Genomic DNA, 21751 nt, shown 5'->3' on the forward strand with positions numbered 1-21751 from the left:
TGACACTTTACCAGCGCTTTTCCAAAAAGCGTTGATAAAGACCTTATGCCAGCGCTTTTGGAGAAGTGCTGGCATAAGCTCTTTACCAGCGCTTTTTGGAAAAGCGCTAGTAAAAGCCTACCGACACTGGATTTACCAGCACTTTTGAAGAAGCACTGGTAATTGAATTACCAATGCTTTTTAAGGCTTTTGCAAGCGCTTTTGAGCGCTGGTAAAGACCAAAACTGTTGTAGTGTTTTGTAACCAATTTATCAGTTTTTATAGTTCCGCATCTTTTGTAACTAATTTGAACCAAATTGGTGCAGGTATAAACTTTACAATTGATATGGTTAATGGCTGGATTAACAAAATCCAGAAGAACCTACATACATCAAGTACTCAAATAGAGTCATCACTTGATAAAATAAAAGAAGCTATGATGCTTCTTAATGAAAATTTGGATATGTTATCACAACTAATCCAAATGGTCGGTAATATGGATCTAAAGAATCAAATCCACCAGATGATTATTGATTTAGAAGAATTAAAAAAATCAAAATTATCTGATCTTTATCCTCCTAATCCATGTCCACCAGATCCACTAAAGAAAGTAGATCAACAAGCTACTTCCACTCCCACAATAAAGGTAAAAAACCTTTATTAGGGCACTGAAGATATATTTGTAATTCATGATACACCATCAAAGAATTACAATAAAGAGGAGTACAACAACATTGTAGAACTCTTAGATTGTCTAAGACACATGTATGTTGAACCTATTCTCAGTATTGATGAAAGCAATCATATCATCAATCAGATTAGAGATACTTCTTTACTAAATGACGATCTCCTTACTCACTTTGGATATCAAATAGATATATCTGATTGTGAATTAGAAGAATAAATAAATGTTCTCAGTGATCAATCAGACTCTGAAGAATTCAATGATTCCTCAAATGACTCTGAATCTGTAAATGAAGAAATTCAAGCTGAACCACAGCCTGAAAAGCCTTTTACTAGCGGAAAAATAGAATTAGATACTATTTTAGACAAATCATTTTATGGTGATTTTCCAGAAACGAAAACTGTTCTTCCTGCAACAAAAGTTGAAGATCAAACCTCTTCATCTAATGATCCCAATAAATCTTGGTTTTCGAATTAGTTATGTTTACTGGCTTATAAATGAAAATTGTTTAGAAGCCAAAGCCAAGAAATGGGTTAAGAATCAAATCAGTAACACCTATAGTCAAAGGTGTTGCGATAAGGTTCTTAAAGAAAACTGGAAGATAGGATGCTGAACCAGCAAGTCCTATCCCAAAAGATCTTTTAGAAAGAAAAGATTTCGTTGGAAGAAATGGAGGCCAGGTAAACAGCCTGTTCAAAAGAAAAAGAATTAAGTATGTCAAAAGTAATACTTCAAAATCTAAAGCCTCTCCCAAAAAAAAAGGTTGTACATGTTACATGTGCAATGAAGATGGACATATTGCACTTAATTGCCCAAAAAAAAGGTAAAGGAACATCTAAGATGATCAAAAAGATCGAAACCGAAGATCTTCATGTCATCTATAATGAAGACCTTTCTGATTCAGATAGTATTCTTTATGAAATATCTAGTGAATCAAAATCAGATTTTGGTGACGAAGAAATTTTTATGTTAAATTTCACTCCTCATCCTGAAGAATCCTCTAACATTAAACTCAATAATGTTATTGGAGAAGAAGTTCAGTTTACGAACGAACAACTTATTCAGTTCGCAAAACTACAAAGGCTGAAAGTAGAAGATCTCTACAAAACCTCAAAATTACTACTTTCTCTATTGAGAGTAGCCATGTTTGGAAGGCCTAAACGCCCATACTCCTTAGGCTTACAAAAATATATAGAACTAATTAACCTTAGCTCGTACCAGTCCAAAGAAAATTTCTTAAGATGGAAATCACTTTACTGATGACTTGTAGTGGGAGGATAAAGTGCTTACTCCTGCAGGAGACAATGCTAACCGATACAGTTTTGATGAGTTGGAGCCTCCCTCCATAAGAGAGGAACCTGGTTGTAGAGTGTTATTGTAAGGGAAGAAAAATAACACATATTCCTTTGATTTCTTTTGTTTCATATCGAGTCCTTGTACTCCTTATAATTTTATAGTGAAGTTGTTGATCGTTACCGCCCATGGACATAGGCTTTCTTTTAAGCCGGACCATGTAAATTGCTTGTGTCCTTATTTGATTGATTGATTGTTATTTTTCCTCATTATTTTTATTTGTCGTCAAACATTTCGGATTGATTATGGGTATTTTTGGCAACACTCAAAACTCAAACTCATTAGGAATTTTGCATATCAAATGAGCAGAAAACGTACAAGAAAATATGGACAAAGGAAGAACAACGTACTCTAGCATTATGTAGCATTAATACTCATATATAATAATATGGTTAGGGAAGATTAAAAACCACCAACTAATTACTTAATTCTCTATCTCAAACCTCTGCCCTTACACTACTAACAAGAGAGGAGGACAATGGAGGAATGCCTTGTTGATGCTTGAAAATGTTGTGTGGATCGATAAGTGTCTTGGCTCTAACTAATCTATCGTAGTTATTTAAGAAATACTTCTCACCCCAAACCCTAGCCATCTCCACAGCATCCACACTTGGAGAAGTAGTGGTAGTATTAATTAGCAACGTCTCATCCTCCATCACTCCAAGGTCCAGGTCCATGTAGTTGACATAAGCTGCTCTGGGTCCGGCCGAAACATAGGGCGTCATTGAATGATACAATCTTCTTATCCAATCCATATACTGTCTGCTGCTTTTATTGGAATTATCTTCTTCTTCTTCTCCCCAAGCCACAAGGTACTGAATGTTGAAAAGGTTACCATTTCTATGAGGAAAGGGAATGGATTCACAGCTTATATTTTGCATAACTCCCCCATAAGGGTCCCAAATAACATACCCTTTTGGTTCCTCATCAAGTATGTCAAGTGCAACCCTTATTCCACTAATGGATATGGGGACTCTCACGTAGTCTGATTTGGCCTTGAAATACCCTTTGTCATGCAAATAACGATCCTTCAATAGGTCAATACCAGTAGTGGTGGTAGAAGAATCATGGTCGACGTCAGCCGGCAATAATAATCCAGAGAAGAAAAGAATGGACTCAATCCAACTCATTTCCTTGCAATCTTCCTCCTTGATACCCAACTCAGGAAAGACTCGGTTGAGGATGGACACAGCTTTGCTTCTTGGGCCTAGATAGAACCCTTTAAACGTGGCTGATATTGCGATGGTTTTGTTGGTTTCCGGCAGATTAGCACCCACAAAAACAGATAAGTAGAAGCCATGATGTAAGTTGGGTGCAACGAATTGCCACTTGTGCACCAGCTTGGCCACGTTACGTTTTGTGTCAGGCCTAGACACAATAAAACCTGTTACAGTTTCTGGTACTCTCGATAATTTGATCTTCCATGCGTGAACAATCCCCCAAATACCTCCACCCCCACCACGGATGGCCCAAAACACATCTTCTCCCATCCCTTGTCGGTTCAACAATCGTCCATCTGCATCCACAAGAATTGCGTCCACCACATTATCGGCTGCAACTCCGTATTTCCGGGACAAAAGACCAAATCCACCGCCGGCAATGTGGCCTCCGATCCCTACAGTTGGGCACGACCCAGCCGAGAACCCATGAACCTTGCTTGATTTAGCAATTGCACTGTACGTCTCTCCTAGTGTTGCACCCCCTTCCACCCAAGCGGTTTCGGATTCCAGGTCAACAGAAACACGGTTTAGATTCATCAAGTCAATAATGACAAAAGGAGTTCCATCAGTAGTGGCCACCGAAGAAGACGTTCCTTCGTAGCCATGGCCACCGCTCCTTACTCTGATTTCCAAGGAGGAGGAGGATGATGATGATCTTCTGCAGCACAGAAAAGTGTCGATTAGCTGCTCTTTAGTCTCTGGCAAAATGATGGCAATGGGCTTTGGGACTGTTGGTTCAGCATAACGGAGATTCTGAATGGAGAAGTTAAGTAGCTTAAAGTAAACTAGTGGGGAATCACTGTCCATTTTATAAGGATATACAGTGAAATTACTGATGTTTTCATGGGATAAACAATAAGTAATCTTGTCTAGAAGAATATCTGTTGTGGTGGTGGTGGGTTTATCACATAAATACAATCCAACAAAAAGTATGATCATGAGCAATACATTAATTCTTAGGAAACTACTCATGCCCATCTTTTTCGATCTTCTTTCTTTGCGAAAAAGATTTCAGTATGTTTAAAGTAGTACTTGAGAATATGAGCAGTACTAAGCGGACGGACGTTAAATATATGGAAGAGTTTTGGAGAAGACTAATTAATTAATGCATAGGATTATGGACAAAAGGACGGAGAGATCAATGTGAGAATATATATATATATATATATATATATATAGATGGTGTATAAATTTGGCCGGCCTGCCTTTGATATTAATTATGGTTTATATATATACACACACGCACATATATATATAGAAAATGCGGAATTCTCAAATCTATTATTATATTTCCAAGTATTTCAATCTCTGTCCATTACATTTAATAAAATATTAATATAGCATAAATGACAAATACGTGTAAATATTATTACTCTATATATAAATATTGTTTTTAATTGCATTCAAACATATATATATATATATATATATTAAAGAGTGCATGTTAGTTGACTGAGAGAATCTTGACGAGTATAATGTGTGAACAAATACAGATATATGTGTCTGATCGATATAAGTTCTACTTAAACACGGCACAAAACAATTCATAGGTATGATGTTGTTTTATACAACCAATAAGCTAGCTGATGTATATATAGTAGATCATGTCAATAGCTGTATATTTGTCCAAGTATATATGTCTTTTTGTGTACCCACTGTATACATATAGAGTAAATGTAAACAATAAAATTATCATTAAAATCTAAAGTGGGGGACAAGAAACTCCCTTAAAGTAGTGAAGGGCTATTCATAAAGATTTAAGGATAAAAAAATATGTAGCTACTGGAGTTTAAATTACTGAATACAATTATTGGAAAAATTAACTTGAATGCCATGCAGAGACATGTTTGCGTTATGTTTGGTAGCATTTATCTATCTATAGTTCACGTGACAATGCATCTTTTAACTAATCTCCACTTGAATTTAAAAATCAGAAACAAAGATGCATTATATATATATCTGTATATATAATATTACCTGAAATTTGTTGAATTGTGTCTGAATTGAATTGACCTTTGCCGGCCAATGGCAAGATAAAAAAGGCTGGCCAGCCATTGTTTTAAAAGACCTCTGCCGGCGCCTCACTACAGGACAATGAGGTATCACCGGCGGACAGAAAAACCACTGGTAACAGTATCCATCTCCGACGCTTTTTACCAACTGCCACTGATGATTATGCAATTCCGACGACGGAGATAGATAACATTTTCAGCGCTTAAGTTTTCGGGGCGTGAATCCTCTGAAGTTCCTTTGCCTTGTTGTCCCTGTGAAATAGAAGTTTTTAATTAAAACTTTATGATAGTTTTTTAAATCAAGATCTTGATTCATATGTAGAGATAAGTTTTATACATGAAGAATATGATGATCCATTCAATTTAAGAATAGAAAACTTATATCAAGGTTTGAGTAAATCTTGTATCTCTCTTCTGAAGTGAATGTTGTCACTTATTGTAGATCTCTTTTACTAGATACATTTTCCATGGATCTCCTTCTTCTTGGTAATGGTCTTGCCTTTAGAAATCATCCATAAGCCTCCATGAAAAACCTTGGAAAATTAGACTTGTGGGAGCCTCCATTAGATGAGAACACTAACCCTAAAATTCTAGAGAGAGAATATTTTTTTGTCTTCTAAAATTATTTTACCAAGTATAACCTAAAATATATATGGATTCCATATATATATAAGCAACATAAAAATAATTAAAGATCATATATTTTTCTCAATCTCTAAAAGTAATGTGATATCTCAAATCTAATAGGATTCCAATATCAAGTTGGGTTATAAGTAAGAATCCTTTGAGCTTATTATTTTATTGGCTATAATAAATTAATAAGTGGCCCAGTCCATGGATCCAATTAAATTAATTTATTAATTAATTTCTACTTCACTAAAAGAAATTAATTAAACTCTAATTTATTAATAAATAACCTCTATATCAATGTTACACTTTGACCTCTCTATACATAATTAATTATCGGATAAATAAAGCCATCAATCCGACTACTTAATTAATATATTTATTTTGGTACCTCTGATTATTACCGGCTTGATCACAATAAAATATTTGTTTTGACAAAAATAATAATTTAAATAAATAAATATATAATAAATCATTTTGTCTAAAAACATACAAAGACTTTCGAATTTATTTTGTGATCAACTATAATCAATACAAAATAAATACAAGTAGTAATGATGCAAATATTAAAAATATAACTCTCTAACTATTAATTATATAATTACCCAAAGTGATAGTCTATGGATTCTGAAGATTCCGCCGAACAAATCAAAGTAATTACTAATTAATAAAAGAGTCTATACTTCTCTCATACTTAAGAATCAAATGACATGACAGTGATAGGGAGCAATTGCATACGATAACTCTCACAATATATCTCAACCTAACACGGATCCAGTTCAAGTCTTAATTAATAATGAGTTCATCCATAATTACCGACTATGAATAATTTACGATTACTATTTATATTAATGTATTGATCACCATCACATACATATATAAATAGCTCTTGTAATCAAGTGGACACTATCAATTCCATAATGAATCAAAACATAATACATTGAATTCACCAATTGTATAAATCATAAATATTTCAGATATGTCAGGAATATATGTTATTTTAATCTAAATAGGAATTTGCTATGCCAGGGCATATAAATCCCAATAGCTCCCACTTGCCCTCATAGCCAATTCTAATTGCATCTAACTCTAATGTTATCCAAGTGACGACTAAAACTATTGATCGATGATACCTTTGTTAATGGATCAACAAAGTTATGTTCCAATGCAATGTTCTAGCCAATAGTACATTTTCTTGCCGAACAATATCATGTAGGGCATGATACTTCCTCTCAGTATACCTTGTTCCTCCATGGAACCTTGGGTCATTGGTTTGGACTACTTCTACACTATTGACACAATATAGCTCGAAAGGCAGGCTAGTATCCTCCACAACCTCTAAATCAGTAAGAATAAACCAAAAGGCTTTATTTGCTGCCTTTAAGGCTGCAATGTACTCCACCTTCAAGTTTGAGTTAGCAGTTGAAATTTGCTTAACAATCTATCAACTGATTTCCCTTCCATTGAGTGAACACACACCAAGTCATGAACCTTATAATATCTATATCTGATTTAAAATCAGAACTAGCATACCCGATTGGAACCACATCATCACATTCATAAATGAGTATGAGATTATTGGTTCTCCTAAGGTACTTTTTGATATTTTTCACAACAGACCAGTTATCAAGTTCAGGATTGAACTGATATCTACTGACTATCCCTATAATGTAGCGGATGTCCTGTTTGGTATAGATCATGGCATATATGAGAATCTCACATGCCGAAGCATATTATTCCACTCTCATTTACTTAATCTCCTCTGCTAGTCTTGGAAAACTACTTACTAGAGAATGTAATCCATATCAATAAAACAAGAACTCATTCTTTGAGTTTTGCATACCAAACTTGGTCTAAACTTTATCAATGTAGGATTGTTAAGATAAGCCTATTTTCTTTTTAACTCGATCTTACAAAAGCTTGATCCTAAGAATATGGCTTACATATTGAAGATCTTCCATTTCAAAGTAATTGAACAACTACCTTTTTACTAATGACGAAACTTCTACATCATTATAAATGAGTAGGATGTCATCAATATATAGAATTAGAAAAATAATGACATTACCCTGTACACACATGGTTCATTTACTAAGAAATCATCTGGTATCCTTTTGTAGATTAACTTGTCTTCCATAGGTATCACTCTACTAGAAAGTTTTATAAGATCCCAGATTTTATTAGAATACATAGATTCCAACTCTGATTTCATAGCAACTTGCCAAAACTATCTTTATCCATATCGGTTCACACTTTCTTGTAGCTTATTGGGTCCAACTCATGTTTAACAGGGATGTTTATAACGGTCTCATCTAAAAACATGATTCTGTCAGATTGGATTATAATCCTCCTACTACATCAATGTACCGATGCAGGAATCTGTGTATTAGATGATGCCGACGCACCAATAGGGAATTCATATATAATTCTTAATTTCTATAATAAGTGTGTTCATATGTGGTATATCTGGTACTCATACCATATTTTCTAACATTATGCTACTAGGTATGTGATTCATAATATGATCCTCCTATAAATAAACAGTGAGTGTAAACTATCAACTTTTATTATTGAGATCATAAAATAATTCATCCTAGTGCCTTTAGAGTAGCCATAAAATTATGCATGCCTATGATATGCTTCTAACTTACTTATCCATATTAAGCGCACATGTGCAAGACTACCCCATACGTGCATGTGATTCAAACTAAGATTTAGTCAAAAACACAACTCAAAAGGAGGTATCCTTGAGACAGACTAAGATGGAATGTGGTTCATAATGTGCATTGATATCATCAAGGCTAAACTCTAAAATGAAAGAGATAATGTAGCATAACTGATTATAGATCTAACCATGTTAAGAAAAATTCTGTTATTCCTATTTGACACCTCAATTCATTGAGCGTCAATTGCGGAAAACTAGTACACAACACCCTCATTGACCATATAATCTTTGCACTATCCCAAGAAATACTCATATCCACGATCAGATCGAAGTGTTTTGATAAGTTTATCTAATCTGTGCTCCACATTAGTCTTGATACTCTCGGAATATACCAAAAGTTTAAGACTTATGTTGCATCAAGTAAATGTATCCAAAACTGAGTAGTCTTGTTTGGATGTTCATAAGACCACATATATCAGTGTATACCTACTCCATTTGTTCTTTATGTCTATTTTATTTGGCTGATTAAAACCCTTAGAGTTATCTATCATTCAATACAAGATTCACAAGTTGGTTTAGGCTACTCTGCCTCACTAGGTAATAAACTTTCTTTGACCAATCTTTGAATCCTATTTTGACTGATTGTAACCTAATAATAAACACTAAAAATATATGAGTTAGGAATAATAATTTTTCTTTTAACATCTAATCTAGAAGATGCAACATTAGTTTCTACATCATGCAAATATTAAGAGCTTGTGGTTATAATATATTAATCATCTTTCAATGCACCAGAAGTAATCGGACATCTCTTCAATTTTATAAAAGCAGTTTTACTAAAAGCAATAGCTGTTTTTATAAACCAAAAGTGAAACAAGAATGAGATTACATCTAACATCTGTGCATAAAGATAGTTTTTTAATACTAATATCCTCATACTCTCTAATTTCAGATGTAATAGTCCCACTGACTTAGCTACAACCTTGGCATCAGGCCAAAAGACAAATATATATCCATATCATTGAGACTTCTGGATTCCTGAAATCCTTACAACGAATTGCAAACATGTTTAGTGGCTCCAGAATCTATCCATCAGGAATTAACAACCACATAGCATGACTTAATGATTAAATATACATTTTCCTATGCCACATCGTTACTTAGATAATTCGTCCTTGAGTGTCTTAGTTGGCCGCAAAAGAAACAATTTCTTTCACCCTAACATACACTGTCTTATTTCCTTTAACCTTTTCGATGCCCATGTTTTGTGCTAGCCTGAACCTATTATCATCCTTCTTCTTTTCCTTTGCCCATCCACTTAGGCCTAGAAGAAGATGGTATAGACTAGGTTAAATTGATAAGAACGCCCATACTCTTGATTATCCCTTCATATGTTACCAATTGTATAAGAATATCAGCGAGTGTGAACTCAAACTAGTTCCTTATTTAGTTCACTCTAAAAGAGTCAAATGAGTTTGGTAACACTGCAATAATCATGTCAACTTGAAATTTACCACCCAAGTCAGCCCTATTGACCACCAGTTAATTTTTAAATAATTAACAGTCATTTTCAAAATACGATCTCTTACTAGAGTTCGTTAGGCTATCTCAATGGTATTCAAGTTTGACATAGTACTTAGGCATACGCTCTATCTAATCTCACCAAAACATCTCATTGAGATATAACATGATACTTAAAGCAAATAAAATAATACAAATGTTAGCTTTGGAGCGTATTCGAGATAAACTCTACAATGTTGCACCGAGTCATATCATTTGTCTTATTTCAATTATTAAAAGCATTAATATTCCCTTGGGTATCTTAAAGTAAAAGGATTAAGTATAGGAGTATTAAATACATTTTGTACCCTTATATTGTGAATAAAATATCTAAGTTCCTTTTTCCAGTCCGTATAAATGAGGTCTAGTTACAATGAATATGTTAGCAAGCAGATTAAATGGATTAGACATAATTAATTTGAATATAAATGCATTCATACAATATGCAAGACGAATTATTAATAATATCCTGCATATTTAAGATTAAAATGAGTTTGTCAACCATATAGTATAATAAAACTCAATAGAAAAAGAGTTCATTATCACTATTGGTGAACAATCCCTTTTAATTAATGTGGGTCCCTTAACTTTGTAGCATAAAAAATCACATAATCAATACGTCAATAACTTGTAATGACCCGGTCATTTTCCCTCCTTTCTTTTTTCTCAAATTTTACGGATAAATTTTTTTTGTTTAATTTTCTTTTCCGAGTTCTGTTTCTCATCACTTGGTGTTGTCTTGAGTGCTTAAAAATGGTTTTCGAGACTATTTCCTTTGGACTGACAATTTCCTTTAAGGACTGAGTCATTTCCACATTTTCACTTTTTGGACACTATTCACTTTTTGTCTTTTTCCCTGTGTCACTTTTTGGCATAACCTCACTTTTCATGCTCAGAGTTGATTTCCGACTTCACGTACCTTCATTCTAAGTGGTTTTCATGAAATACATATCTTTACTTTTGTAGAAAAGTACTCTGGTTGCTCACCGTGTCCATAGGGGCATGGATTCATAGTTTCTTCGGAAACATTTTCTTTTCTTAGGGTATTTTTAGTAAATATCTTTTAAAAATATTTTATTTCAGGGGTTTTTAAAAAAATATTTTTAGAAGATATTTTCTTTTTGGATCATTTGTGCAGTTATCCTTTCTTGGAGGGGCCATTGTGAAATTAACGAAAGTTATTGCAAAATGCCTCATTTTGAGCATGAATCCTCGTATGGGATTCATTTTCACATTTCATCAGGTTGGGTACTCTTAGAATTTCCTTTCGGTCATTTTCCCCAGTTTTAAGGTTTTCAGCCCTAGTTAACGCCGAACTTGTTCGAGGCATATCTTTCTGGTCAAGATTGATTTTTGACGCCGTTTCTTCCATTGTTCAATTTCTTTCATTTCGGTTCTTTTTTGTTCACGGTGTTTCTGATACCCCTTGATTCTAAAGCCACGGGTGATCAAGTCCGAGCATAGATCCGAAAGATACCAAACAATTTAGTATGTAAATAATGAACACAGATGACAAAAGAATTAAGAAATAAATAATTAAATAAGCTGAAAGAAATTCAAAATAATAATCCTTAAATTATAAAATCCAATACTGCCAAAACTTCTAATATTCTTACAACTCGGGAATCCACCTAGTAGACCCCTAAAAATATCCCAACTGGAACATAAACAACTTTACTAAAAAAGAAACCAAAACTAAACATAAAAGGCAGGCCTACGTAGTCGGAAGAATGAGTGACTGTCTTTACTCAGCACGAACGAGCTCTAAGACTGGAACCGTCCGATACCTAAAAAATAATAGTGGGTTGGGCCCACGAATAAGTTCCACTCTAACTACAATCAATACAGAGACCCAATACGCAGATACATCCTAGATAACTCAACAATAACTAAAATAGTCCATATATGTATAAATACATACTATAGGACGCTCACTAGGTTATAGTTCTATCTCAGCCTGAATAGAAGGTAACATGTAAATTGCACATCACGTGGGCTTGTGTATGACCTGGTCATTTCCTTCCCTTTCTTTTTCCTCAGAATTTCACGAATGAATTTTTTTCATTGAAATTTCTTGTCTGAGTTCAGTTTCTCATTGCTTAGTGTCGTCTCGAGTGCTCAGAAATATTTTCTGAGTCTCTTTCCTTTGGATTAACAACTTCCTTTAAGGACCGAGTCATTTCCACATTTTTCATTTTTCGACACTATTCACTTTTTGTCTTTTTCCCGTTTATCACTTTGTTGGCACAACCTCGCTTTTCGTGTTCGGTTTTGCTTCCATTTTTGCATGCACTCATGATATATGATTTCTTGGAAATGTGTATTTCTATTTTCTTAGAAAAACATGCTAAGTGTTTACTTTTCTTATAAAGGGTATGGATGCATAAATTTTTTTGTAATAGGCTTAACTTGTAGGGTTTTAGTGTAATTATGTAAAATAATTATTTTTCGTCTTAGGGAATATTTTGCAATTTAATTTGGAAGATATTTTCAAAAAGTACCTTTTTGTAATTTTCGAAAAGTGTGACAAGTGTCACATTCTCATTGGTCCACTTGTTGGCATTTGTGTGGGGACACTTTGATGCCTTGGATGATTACATGTGGAGGGTGGAGATTGAACCACTTGTTGACCTAGGATAGGTGCACTTGTTGGCTTGGATGGTTGACAAGTGTAGGCTTAGGATTAAGCCCACAATGGATGCTTGGATGAGTGACAAGTGTATGCTCCAAATTAAGTTTTGTAATTATTTTTGGGCCACTTTGGGATTATGGTTTTAAAGAGGGATTTTTGTGCAATTGACCAAGACTTATGTGTGTTGACCATGGTGTAATTTCATATAGTGAGTGGAGGATTTCTAATTCCTCCACTCACACTTCATTTCATTGTTTCATTTCTTCCCTCACCAAAAACCCTAGCCACCATTAGAAGAGCTTGATGTTTAAGCTTTGACCTTGATTTTTGAGGCCCTTCCACACACCTTTGACCATGAAGCTTGGAAAATTTTTTGTTCCCCTCATCCTTCTCTATATAACCCTTGAAGGGTTTGCCATTTTGTGTTGATTTGCCTTGGATTCAAGGGGAACAATCCTCTTGTGAGGTAGGGGGTGTTATAGTTTATTTTCCAACTCATTTTGATTGCTTTTGTAATGGAATACAAGTGATATGCATGTTTTAATGTTAATTTGAGAAATTATTGATTGTTGTAACTTGCATATAATTCACTTTTGACTTGGTATGTGGCATAGCCTTTACTTGATCCTTGTTATATAATTAATTGGAGCCATTTGAATGAGTTTTCAAATCTAGAGATTTAAATGAATTTAATTTGATTTAAATTCTATTTAATTGTACCTTGCTTATTTTCCATTTTTGACTTGATATATGGTATGGTCATGACTTAGTTCTTGTCATATATTTATTTGGGATCAATTGAACAACTTTGAAAAATTAGAGATTTAATTAATTTAAATTAATTAAAATCTACATGATGATGTCTTGCTCATTTTTCTCTTTTGATTTGATATATGCAATGAACACACTATGTTGTTTAACATATATTAATTTGAGATTATTAGGGATAGATTTGAAATCTAGATACTTTCCATGATTAGATTGAAAATCTTTTAAAATGTAGTATTCTAATTACCTTGTGAGCATGCTACTAACTTGATGTATTATTAGTACTTGTGGCCTCTTAAAATGGTAATTGGACTTAACATGATATAAAATATAGATTTGCAAAGGTTGTTTAAATGTATCTTGTGTAGGTATATAACTAGCTAGAATATTATAATCATTTACCTTGGAAGCTAGTTACTAAATTGAAGTGTATTTAGTGCTTGTGGCTTAGGATGGTAATGTGGCTCAATTGTTGTAAAATATTCTTACTTTATGTATAAATTGCATATTGAGGACATGACTTATCATATGCTATTTAGACTTGAATTCTAGGACATGAATTGTGTAGATTCGACCTTACTTGTGCATGGAATATGGTAACTTGCATTCGATTTTGCATAAGTTTTGAACTTATTGATTTTGGAAGGCTTGTGAAGACATAAATTATGTGATGGCTAGGGTTTGGCTCTAGTACGGAGACAAGAGTCTTCTAAGTCATAAGTGCGCACTAGGTAGTACCTTGTGGATCGTAATTACCCAAAAATACTTGCTTGGTCTAGCGACCACATGTCCTAGTCTTTCCACTATTTGTTGTCGCATTTAATTTCAAGCTGTTAATCATAGATTACTTGTAGCTTGAGAATTGATGTTTACTTTGGATATTTGAATCCTATTTAGTATACTTGAAATTGTATACTTGCTCCGTGAGTTTAGATTGCATTTAGTATACTTGTGCTATGTATACTTGTCTTGTGCGTACTTGTTTAACTTAATATACTTGTGTTTGTATACTTGATTTATGAGTACTATATATATATATATATATATATATATATATATATATATATATATATATATATATATCTTATACTTGTGTATGTATGCTAGATATTATTTATCCCCGTTTAACGTGATTTAGTGTACTTGTGAGCATGTGTACTTGAATGTCGTGTATCATGTTTTAATACGGTTTAGTGTACTTGAGCATGCATACTTGTATGCCGTAGTTCATTTCAATTACAAGAGTAGCTTAGGATGATCCCTGAGTCTCACCTTAACATAGACGTTAGGTGACATGATCATTTTGAATTGTTTCATGTTAGTTTAAAAAATCTATAAGAAATCAAGTCTATACATGCTCATTCTCTACGAGTAAACTTGTTTACTCACCTCGAAGTTACTGGAGAATTTATTCAGGTATGAAAACTTGGTTCGTGATATTCATCATTGCTTGGATGATTGTAGACTTGAAAGTTTTAATTCTTGTAAAGGTTGGCTTGAAATGCCACTTGTAGTCCTTTAGATCAAAATGTATATATTTAATTTCATTTATGTAACGTGTACATAAGTACACTCTATGCAATGTATTTGACTTGTATGTAATGAGGCCAAGGGCTAAAGACACTTTATGTGATATGTATGCAAATTTTTAACTTCATTGTTGCTTATGGAAGTTAGGAGATTTCATGCATTGAAGGATCATATTTTACATAAAATATGCCATGAGGCCGTAGGCCATTATAGTATGTCTACTTTATCATATTACATATGCTTGCATGTTCACTTTGGCACACAATCCCCTTCTTGATGAAACAAAAACTTAAGGTTGCATTTTTTTGAGTTTTTACCCTATTTTGTTCCAGGGGCATTTCGAGTATTTTTCAATGTGTGTTTTTCATTTTCGCCCATTAAGTTAAGTAAAAAACTCGATTTCGGAGGGGGTTTCTTCTTTGTGTTTTTCCAGAAAATGTCATCTTGGCCCTCAAAAACTCATTTTTTTTCCAAAAAATCCTTGCTGCCAGGTTTTTGCTGAATTTTAATACAATTGTACTTGGTACTATTCATCGACTTTTTCTTGAAAAGTGTGACGACCGATCCGAAACTTCTGGGGTTCTTGTGGGTGTATTTTAATATTGCATTTTCAATTTAGGCAATTTAAAAACCTCCTGAAGCCCCATTTCCTTTTCTTGGGCAGTAGCTAGGATTGATTTTTATTCTCTTGACCTGATTTTCTTAGGGGCATTTTGGGTATTTTACAATGCATTTTTTTTATTTATTTCCGTCTATGTTGCTGGGTAGAAAAATTGGTTTTAGGGGGGGTTTTTTCTTTGAGTTTTTCCAAAAAAGTCTGTTTAGATACCCGTTTTTTACTCTCAGTTGCAGCAGTAGTGGGTCGGCAACACTGTAGTAATCGTGACCCTCGTCGGGCCGCCGCGACATTGTTTTGTTTTTGACCTTTCTCCCACGTCCAGACTCCAAATCGAGTAAATTTTTTTTTGAACTTGACTAATTTTTCATCGTCTATTCAACGGTGTGCTCAATTATGCCCGGATATTTATGAATAATTACCAGTTTACCCTTTTTGCTTTATATGTTCATTTTTCCTTATTTTACTGTTTCTCCTTCGTCCGGACTCCGAATCATACTCGGTATGCTCGATAGCACCCGAATCTATATTTTTACAAAATAACTATTTTGCCCCTGGGGGCTTATTTGTCATATTTCTGATCTTTTGCTTCCGTGTCGGTTCTCATTGAGTTTCACGACCTCATGGAAGGTCATCAAAGTGTCTTAGAGGCATGTTGTGCCTTGGAAGACCGTTGTTTTATTTTTTGCTTCCTCATCTGGATCCATTATCGGGTCAATCTTCGGTTCATCACAGAACGCACTAGCTTGAAAAACCAGGGACGTTACAGCGTGTATACCTAGACTTACTAGGGAACAACAACTATGTCCAGTTATCCATCCTAGGCGATAAACACACTCTAACCATGATCCTGAGACTCAAGCTCATATCACGGTACCATAACCATATATATAAAATCCATCTAAAACAAGGTATGTCATTCAACTGTTTATTGACCTGACATATATATAAGTGGGACTTAACTTTTATAGTTAATCCATTTCTTATTTCATAATAGGTAAGACTTTGTATTTTGAACTAATCCGTCCTTAGTAGCCACCGTCCCATATCAGTGCATACAATTCACAAATCAAATAATTGATGCAATAAATGATAAATTTAATCATCAATTTAAGTAGGACTTAACTTTTATAATTAATCCATTTCTTATTATAGAATAGGTAGGACTTAGTATTTTGAATTAATCCATTCTTAGTATGCCACTGTCCCATACCAGTGCATACAATCCAACAAACTGCATTAATTGATAAACATATATAAATATTTCATCAATTAAAATCCAAAGCTTACGCATAATAAAAATCTGATATATATAAGATCATATTATACATCCAATTCAAGATTTAGAAATCATGTCACAGTTATTTAAATCGCTGAACTAATATTAAGCAACTTAATCCTCCATGTCCACTAACAGCATGCAAACTTATTTAAACTTTCATACTGTTCAAATCAATAGCATGTAGATAAAGATTATGCATCACAAGATCCTAATATGTCATGAAAATAATTTAGAATCCCATTTACCAACCCAAGACAGTCCTAAAATCTAAAAAATATCAAAACTGTGCTAAAAATTTAGTTCCAATAAGTAACTATGCAAGAGAGCTTGCTCTCAAAAATGAGAGAGCAAGCTCCCACACAAGGGAGCTGGCTCCCCAACCTTGGGAGGTAGCTCTGTGACCTAGTGAACTGGCTCCGTAATTCTATGGAGCCGGCTCTTTCTCTCACAAAGAGCCGTGGGCAAAAATACTTAGGGAGCCGGCTCCAACCCCTTGGGAGCCGGCTCTATTCCTGTTTCCTGTCATTGTCTTCATCTCCGACAATATTTAAAACCCTCTTTAAGGTTTTGTTTAGGTTCCTAGAGGTTCATCCATGTCCCAAAACTATCCCAAAAACTTTTTAAAATATAAGATGCAACATTAACAACAATTAAACAGAATACGAAACACTTTGTTCAACAATTAAATTTTAATTAATCAATACATCATATAAAGTTTAAAGTCTGAATTACATGCATACAACAACAGTTTTAATGTCTAATTTAATCCTTAAGAATATTTAGGTATGCACAGAACACAGGTCAAAGGAAAAGAGCAAAAAATAGAACTTGCCTTAGATTTCGATTTGAAATCGTAAACCTTCGTCACTGATAAATCCGACGACCTTGGTTGCTGTCACAGACCCGTTGTTGCTCCAGGTTCAACCCACGAGCAAGTGTCAATTATCCTTTCTTAGTTCAGCCTTTGTCCCTAACTAAAGCTCTAACTCTCCCTCTCTCAGTTTTTTGTAACCTCTCTGTTCTTTCTCTCTGCCCCCTCAGTTACAGGAAAAGGGTTCTAAAACCCTTGCAGACACATAACGATATATATATATATAAGTTTTTCTAAAACCTAATTCTAATTCCAACCTACTTATAACCCTTGCAGACACATAACGATATATATATATAAGTTTCTCTAAAACCTAATTCTAATTCCAACCTACTTATAAGTCGGCTAAATCCCAAAATGTGATAACCAAAAAAAAAAAAATATAACCCTATACCAATAACTATACATATAAAAACTAATGACACAAATTTAAAACATTTAATCACAATTCATAATTTGTTAAATTTCCACATAAGCACATAATTATAAAAGAAAATAATTTAATTAAATAATTACACAATTAACCAAATAAGCAAATAATTTAATTAATTAATTAAACAATTAAACAAATAAGCACATAATTTAATTAATCAAATAAAAATGCAATAAAACCATCAATTAAAATACCGAGACTAGCCTTTTAAAATTAGGAGTATTACATTTTCCCCCCCTAACATAAGGAATTCCGTCATCAGAATTCGCACTTACCTTCTTCCAATAATGCAGGAAACTACGAGCGAATGACATCCTCCCGTTCCCAAGTAGACTTAGCCTCATTGTGGTGACTCTACTGAACACGCACTAAAGGGATAACCTTATTACGAAGAATCTGATCCCGACGGTCGACAGTACGACTGATGAGTGCTGAAAAGTGCGCATTTCAACTCCTTAAGCTCGAGTATTCTAGGACCTTTATCTATCTTATTTTCCTGTTTTAAACTAATTTCATATTATTGCCCTTTTCAGGTGCTTATCCCTAAAATAAGTTAATTCAGCCAAATTAGAGCATAAAAGAAGCTATCTCAAACTGAATGGAAGAATGGAGCAAAGTGGAAGCAAAGTGGTGGAAATCAGCAATCTTCGATCGATCAGGAATATATTTGATCGATCTTACATTGATCGATCTCACTTCACTAAGATGGATCAGACCCCTTGTCCTTATCTTCAAAGAATTTCCATCTTCGATCGATCGAACTTTCTTCGGATAGATCGAACTTCCTTGATCTTATCCCCACCTACCACTTTTGTCTTTTTCCCAAAATATTCCAAAAATATTTCAGATTTGTTTTATTTCAAAAAGGTACCACCAAGGATTGATCGATCTGGCCTAACTTCGATGGATTTGGTCACAGTTCGATCGATCTCATCTGAACTCGATCGATCGAACCTCCTCAAGTCCGAATTAAAACAGAGTCCAGCTCATTAAAAGATGGCTCATGGTGTAATCATTGAAGGGACCTTAGTACACGAGACCTGACCATTTGGTGTCACACTTGAGCTACCTATAAAATGATTTTGAGCCATTTTTACATGAGAATCTTCATATCATCATATCTTGAGAGAACATAACTTAGAATTACATATTTGGGAGAGGAGGCTAGAGCTTAGAGAGACATACACTATTTTGGGAGTTCTTCCATTCTTCTAGGGTTTCCATCAAGTAGGAGAGCATTTCTACCATAGAGATGGCCCTTGAGGGCTGGATGACTACATCAATGAGTGGCTAAACATCTTCTTGGGGCTAACGTTAGCCTTAAGCATGCCTTCTAGACCTTAATGCGTTGTATTTTGAGGGGATTTGTGTTGTAATGTTGTCGTGACACTTGATTTATATATGAATCTTGTTCTTACAATGATTTATGTTCATTAATACTTCCAATTGATCATTTCATTCTATCCATATGTTTATGTATGCTAGAGTAGATGTTCATGTGTTTATCTCTTGGTTTTGTGATATTGATACATATCTATGCGTATTGATGCTATGAATCTAGAGATTATCAAGACATATTGCTTAAATAAAATACTCTTGTGGTTTGTTTGATGGTTCATACTCATTTCTTGATGGATTGTACCTCTGCCTTAGTTTAATTAGTTTAATTTTCATGTCTTTAGCTTAGAAGTAATGTAGTTGCTTTACTTTCTTAGATGTGAGGACAATCCATACTTGTTGTTTGATATTCCATACTTATAAATGCAAGTAGTATAATTCTCTAACTTGTTAGTGTGTTGATTGTGAGCTAAAAGAAAGGATTAATGGCTTAGTTTGATATATTATGCTATTCACTAGGTTGTCTAGACAATGCATACCTAATTAGTTAATTCATGCTTGTTGATTCAATTAATCACACCTCTTTGAATTACAACACATGTTTCCCCCCATTTATTACACATTGAATGTCTAGAATGGTGATATTTAGTGGTGACCTCTAGGTCCCAAGATCTCTCTCTCTTGTTCTCTACCCTTTTATTGATTTCAATTCCTTTATATTGAATTCATTTACATTGTAGTTTAATTAACCAAATAAACAATCTTTTGATCATTTGACCTACTAATCCAACCTTGTTTCCATATTAACATAGCCCTCAATCCCTTGGGACGATCCCTACTCACCCTAGCTATATTAGTAGTTAGAGGTAGTAGTGTGTTGGTTTCCATGATGGAGTCGCCACAACCAACAAAGCTTGAAGAGTTGTGTGAGAATTTAGGAGGTGGCCAAGTTTTACATTTATAGAAAGCCACTACTACCTTTCTCTATATAAAATATAGATAGGGTGAGTAGGGATCGTCCCAAGGGATTATACGTGTTGGAATTTCAACTTCGACTCTAGCGTACCAAATGATTGCAAAAGAGAATTGCGTTGGTTGATTACTTCTAGAAAAGAATTAATTAAAATAAAACTAAGTAGAGATAGGGATTTAAGAGATGAGAAGAGAGGACTTAGGGTGTTGGAATCACCACTAAGCTTGTGTAATTACCACTTGCTTTCCATTAATGGGGAATACATTGTTGTGAACAAAATTGGTTCGACTAGCAAAGGTGACTCAATAAGTGTATAATGTCTAAACAACATGTGAAAGGCCACAATATATCTATTGGAAGAGGAATATATTGTCTAGACAACATGTGAAGAGAACAAAATATCAAATCAAGTCATTAAACATTTCATTAAGCTCATAGTCCAAATAATTTACAAGAGTGTACCCCACAAATGAATGCTAGTGTGCACCGGTACTAGTGTAGAATCCTAGAATGAATCTCAAAACAATCACAAATTTAGGATGATGTGGACCACAAATGCAAGCAAGATATCAATCTTTTGAAAAATTTACTCCTAAATGGCATCCTCAAGGCATACAAGGAGTATTGGACTTTCAAGTCAAGCAATTTTTAAATTTTAAACAATATAGTTCTCAAAAGATCAAAATCATAGCTAACATCAATCTCAAATCTCAATCATGCATTTAAAGCTCAAATCTTAAGTAGAATGCAACAAGACACCTTACCCCCAAACTTAAACCGCACATTATCCTCAATGTGCAATGAGAACAATGGAAAAAAAAAAGTGGAAAGAGTATACCGTGGTGGTGTAGACATGAAGCCCGGTCATGATCCAATTCGAAAGATATCTCCCCCAAACTTGGAATCAACAACCTACTTGAATAACCACGCTAGCAAACTCACATCAAATATCAAATAGAATAAGAATAATCAAATCAAGCATTCTAAGGCAATGTAACACATGATGCAAGAGAGATATAAGATCAAGCCCTAACTAAAGCATAAAGTATGCATGACTACACATAAGGGCACAATGATGAATCTTTTTATATTTTTCATTTAATGAAAGTAAGTATATACAAAATGCAAGAAAAACAAAGAATAAAATGCATGAACAAAATATAAAAAGAAAATTAAATAAGGCAAAATGTAATGAAAGAATATGTTC

The 21751-nt window shown here is 34.0% G+C and overlaps 1 protein-coding gene and 1 long non-coding RNA gene across 2 annotated transcripts in view; one reads left to right on the top strand and one right to left on the bottom strand.

Moving 5' to 3' along the window:
- Window positions 1-150, top strand: part of LOC132279299 (uncharacterized) — an 8713-nt gene extending 8563 nt beyond the window's left edge. Inside the window, exon 11 of the long non-coding RNA XR_009471288.1 lies at window positions 1-150. This exon is cut by the window's left edge and continues 579 nt beyond it. This is a non-coding gene — a long non-coding RNA (uncharacterized LOC132279299).
- Window positions 151-2454: 2304 nt separating this feature from the next.
- LOC132276081 (berberine bridge enzyme-like D-2) lies at window positions 2455-4215 on the bottom strand. Its single transcript, XM_059777336.1, has one exon. It carries the CDS (start codon window positions 4213-4215, stop codon window positions 2455-2457), a length of 1761 nt encoding a protein of 586 aa, XP_059633319.1.
- Between the last annotated feature and the right edge of the window lie 17536 nt (window positions 4216-21751).

Source organism: Cornus florida, unplaced genomic scaffold (assembly GCF_030987335.1).
Source record: "Cornus florida cultivar Cherokee Brave unplaced genomic scaffold, ASM3098733v1 CherokeeBrave_3.0.0_Hap2_Chr10, whole genome shotgun sequence".
NCBI classification, from domain to species: Eukaryota; Viridiplantae; Streptophyta; class Magnoliopsida; order Cornales; family Cornaceae; genus Cornus; species Cornus florida.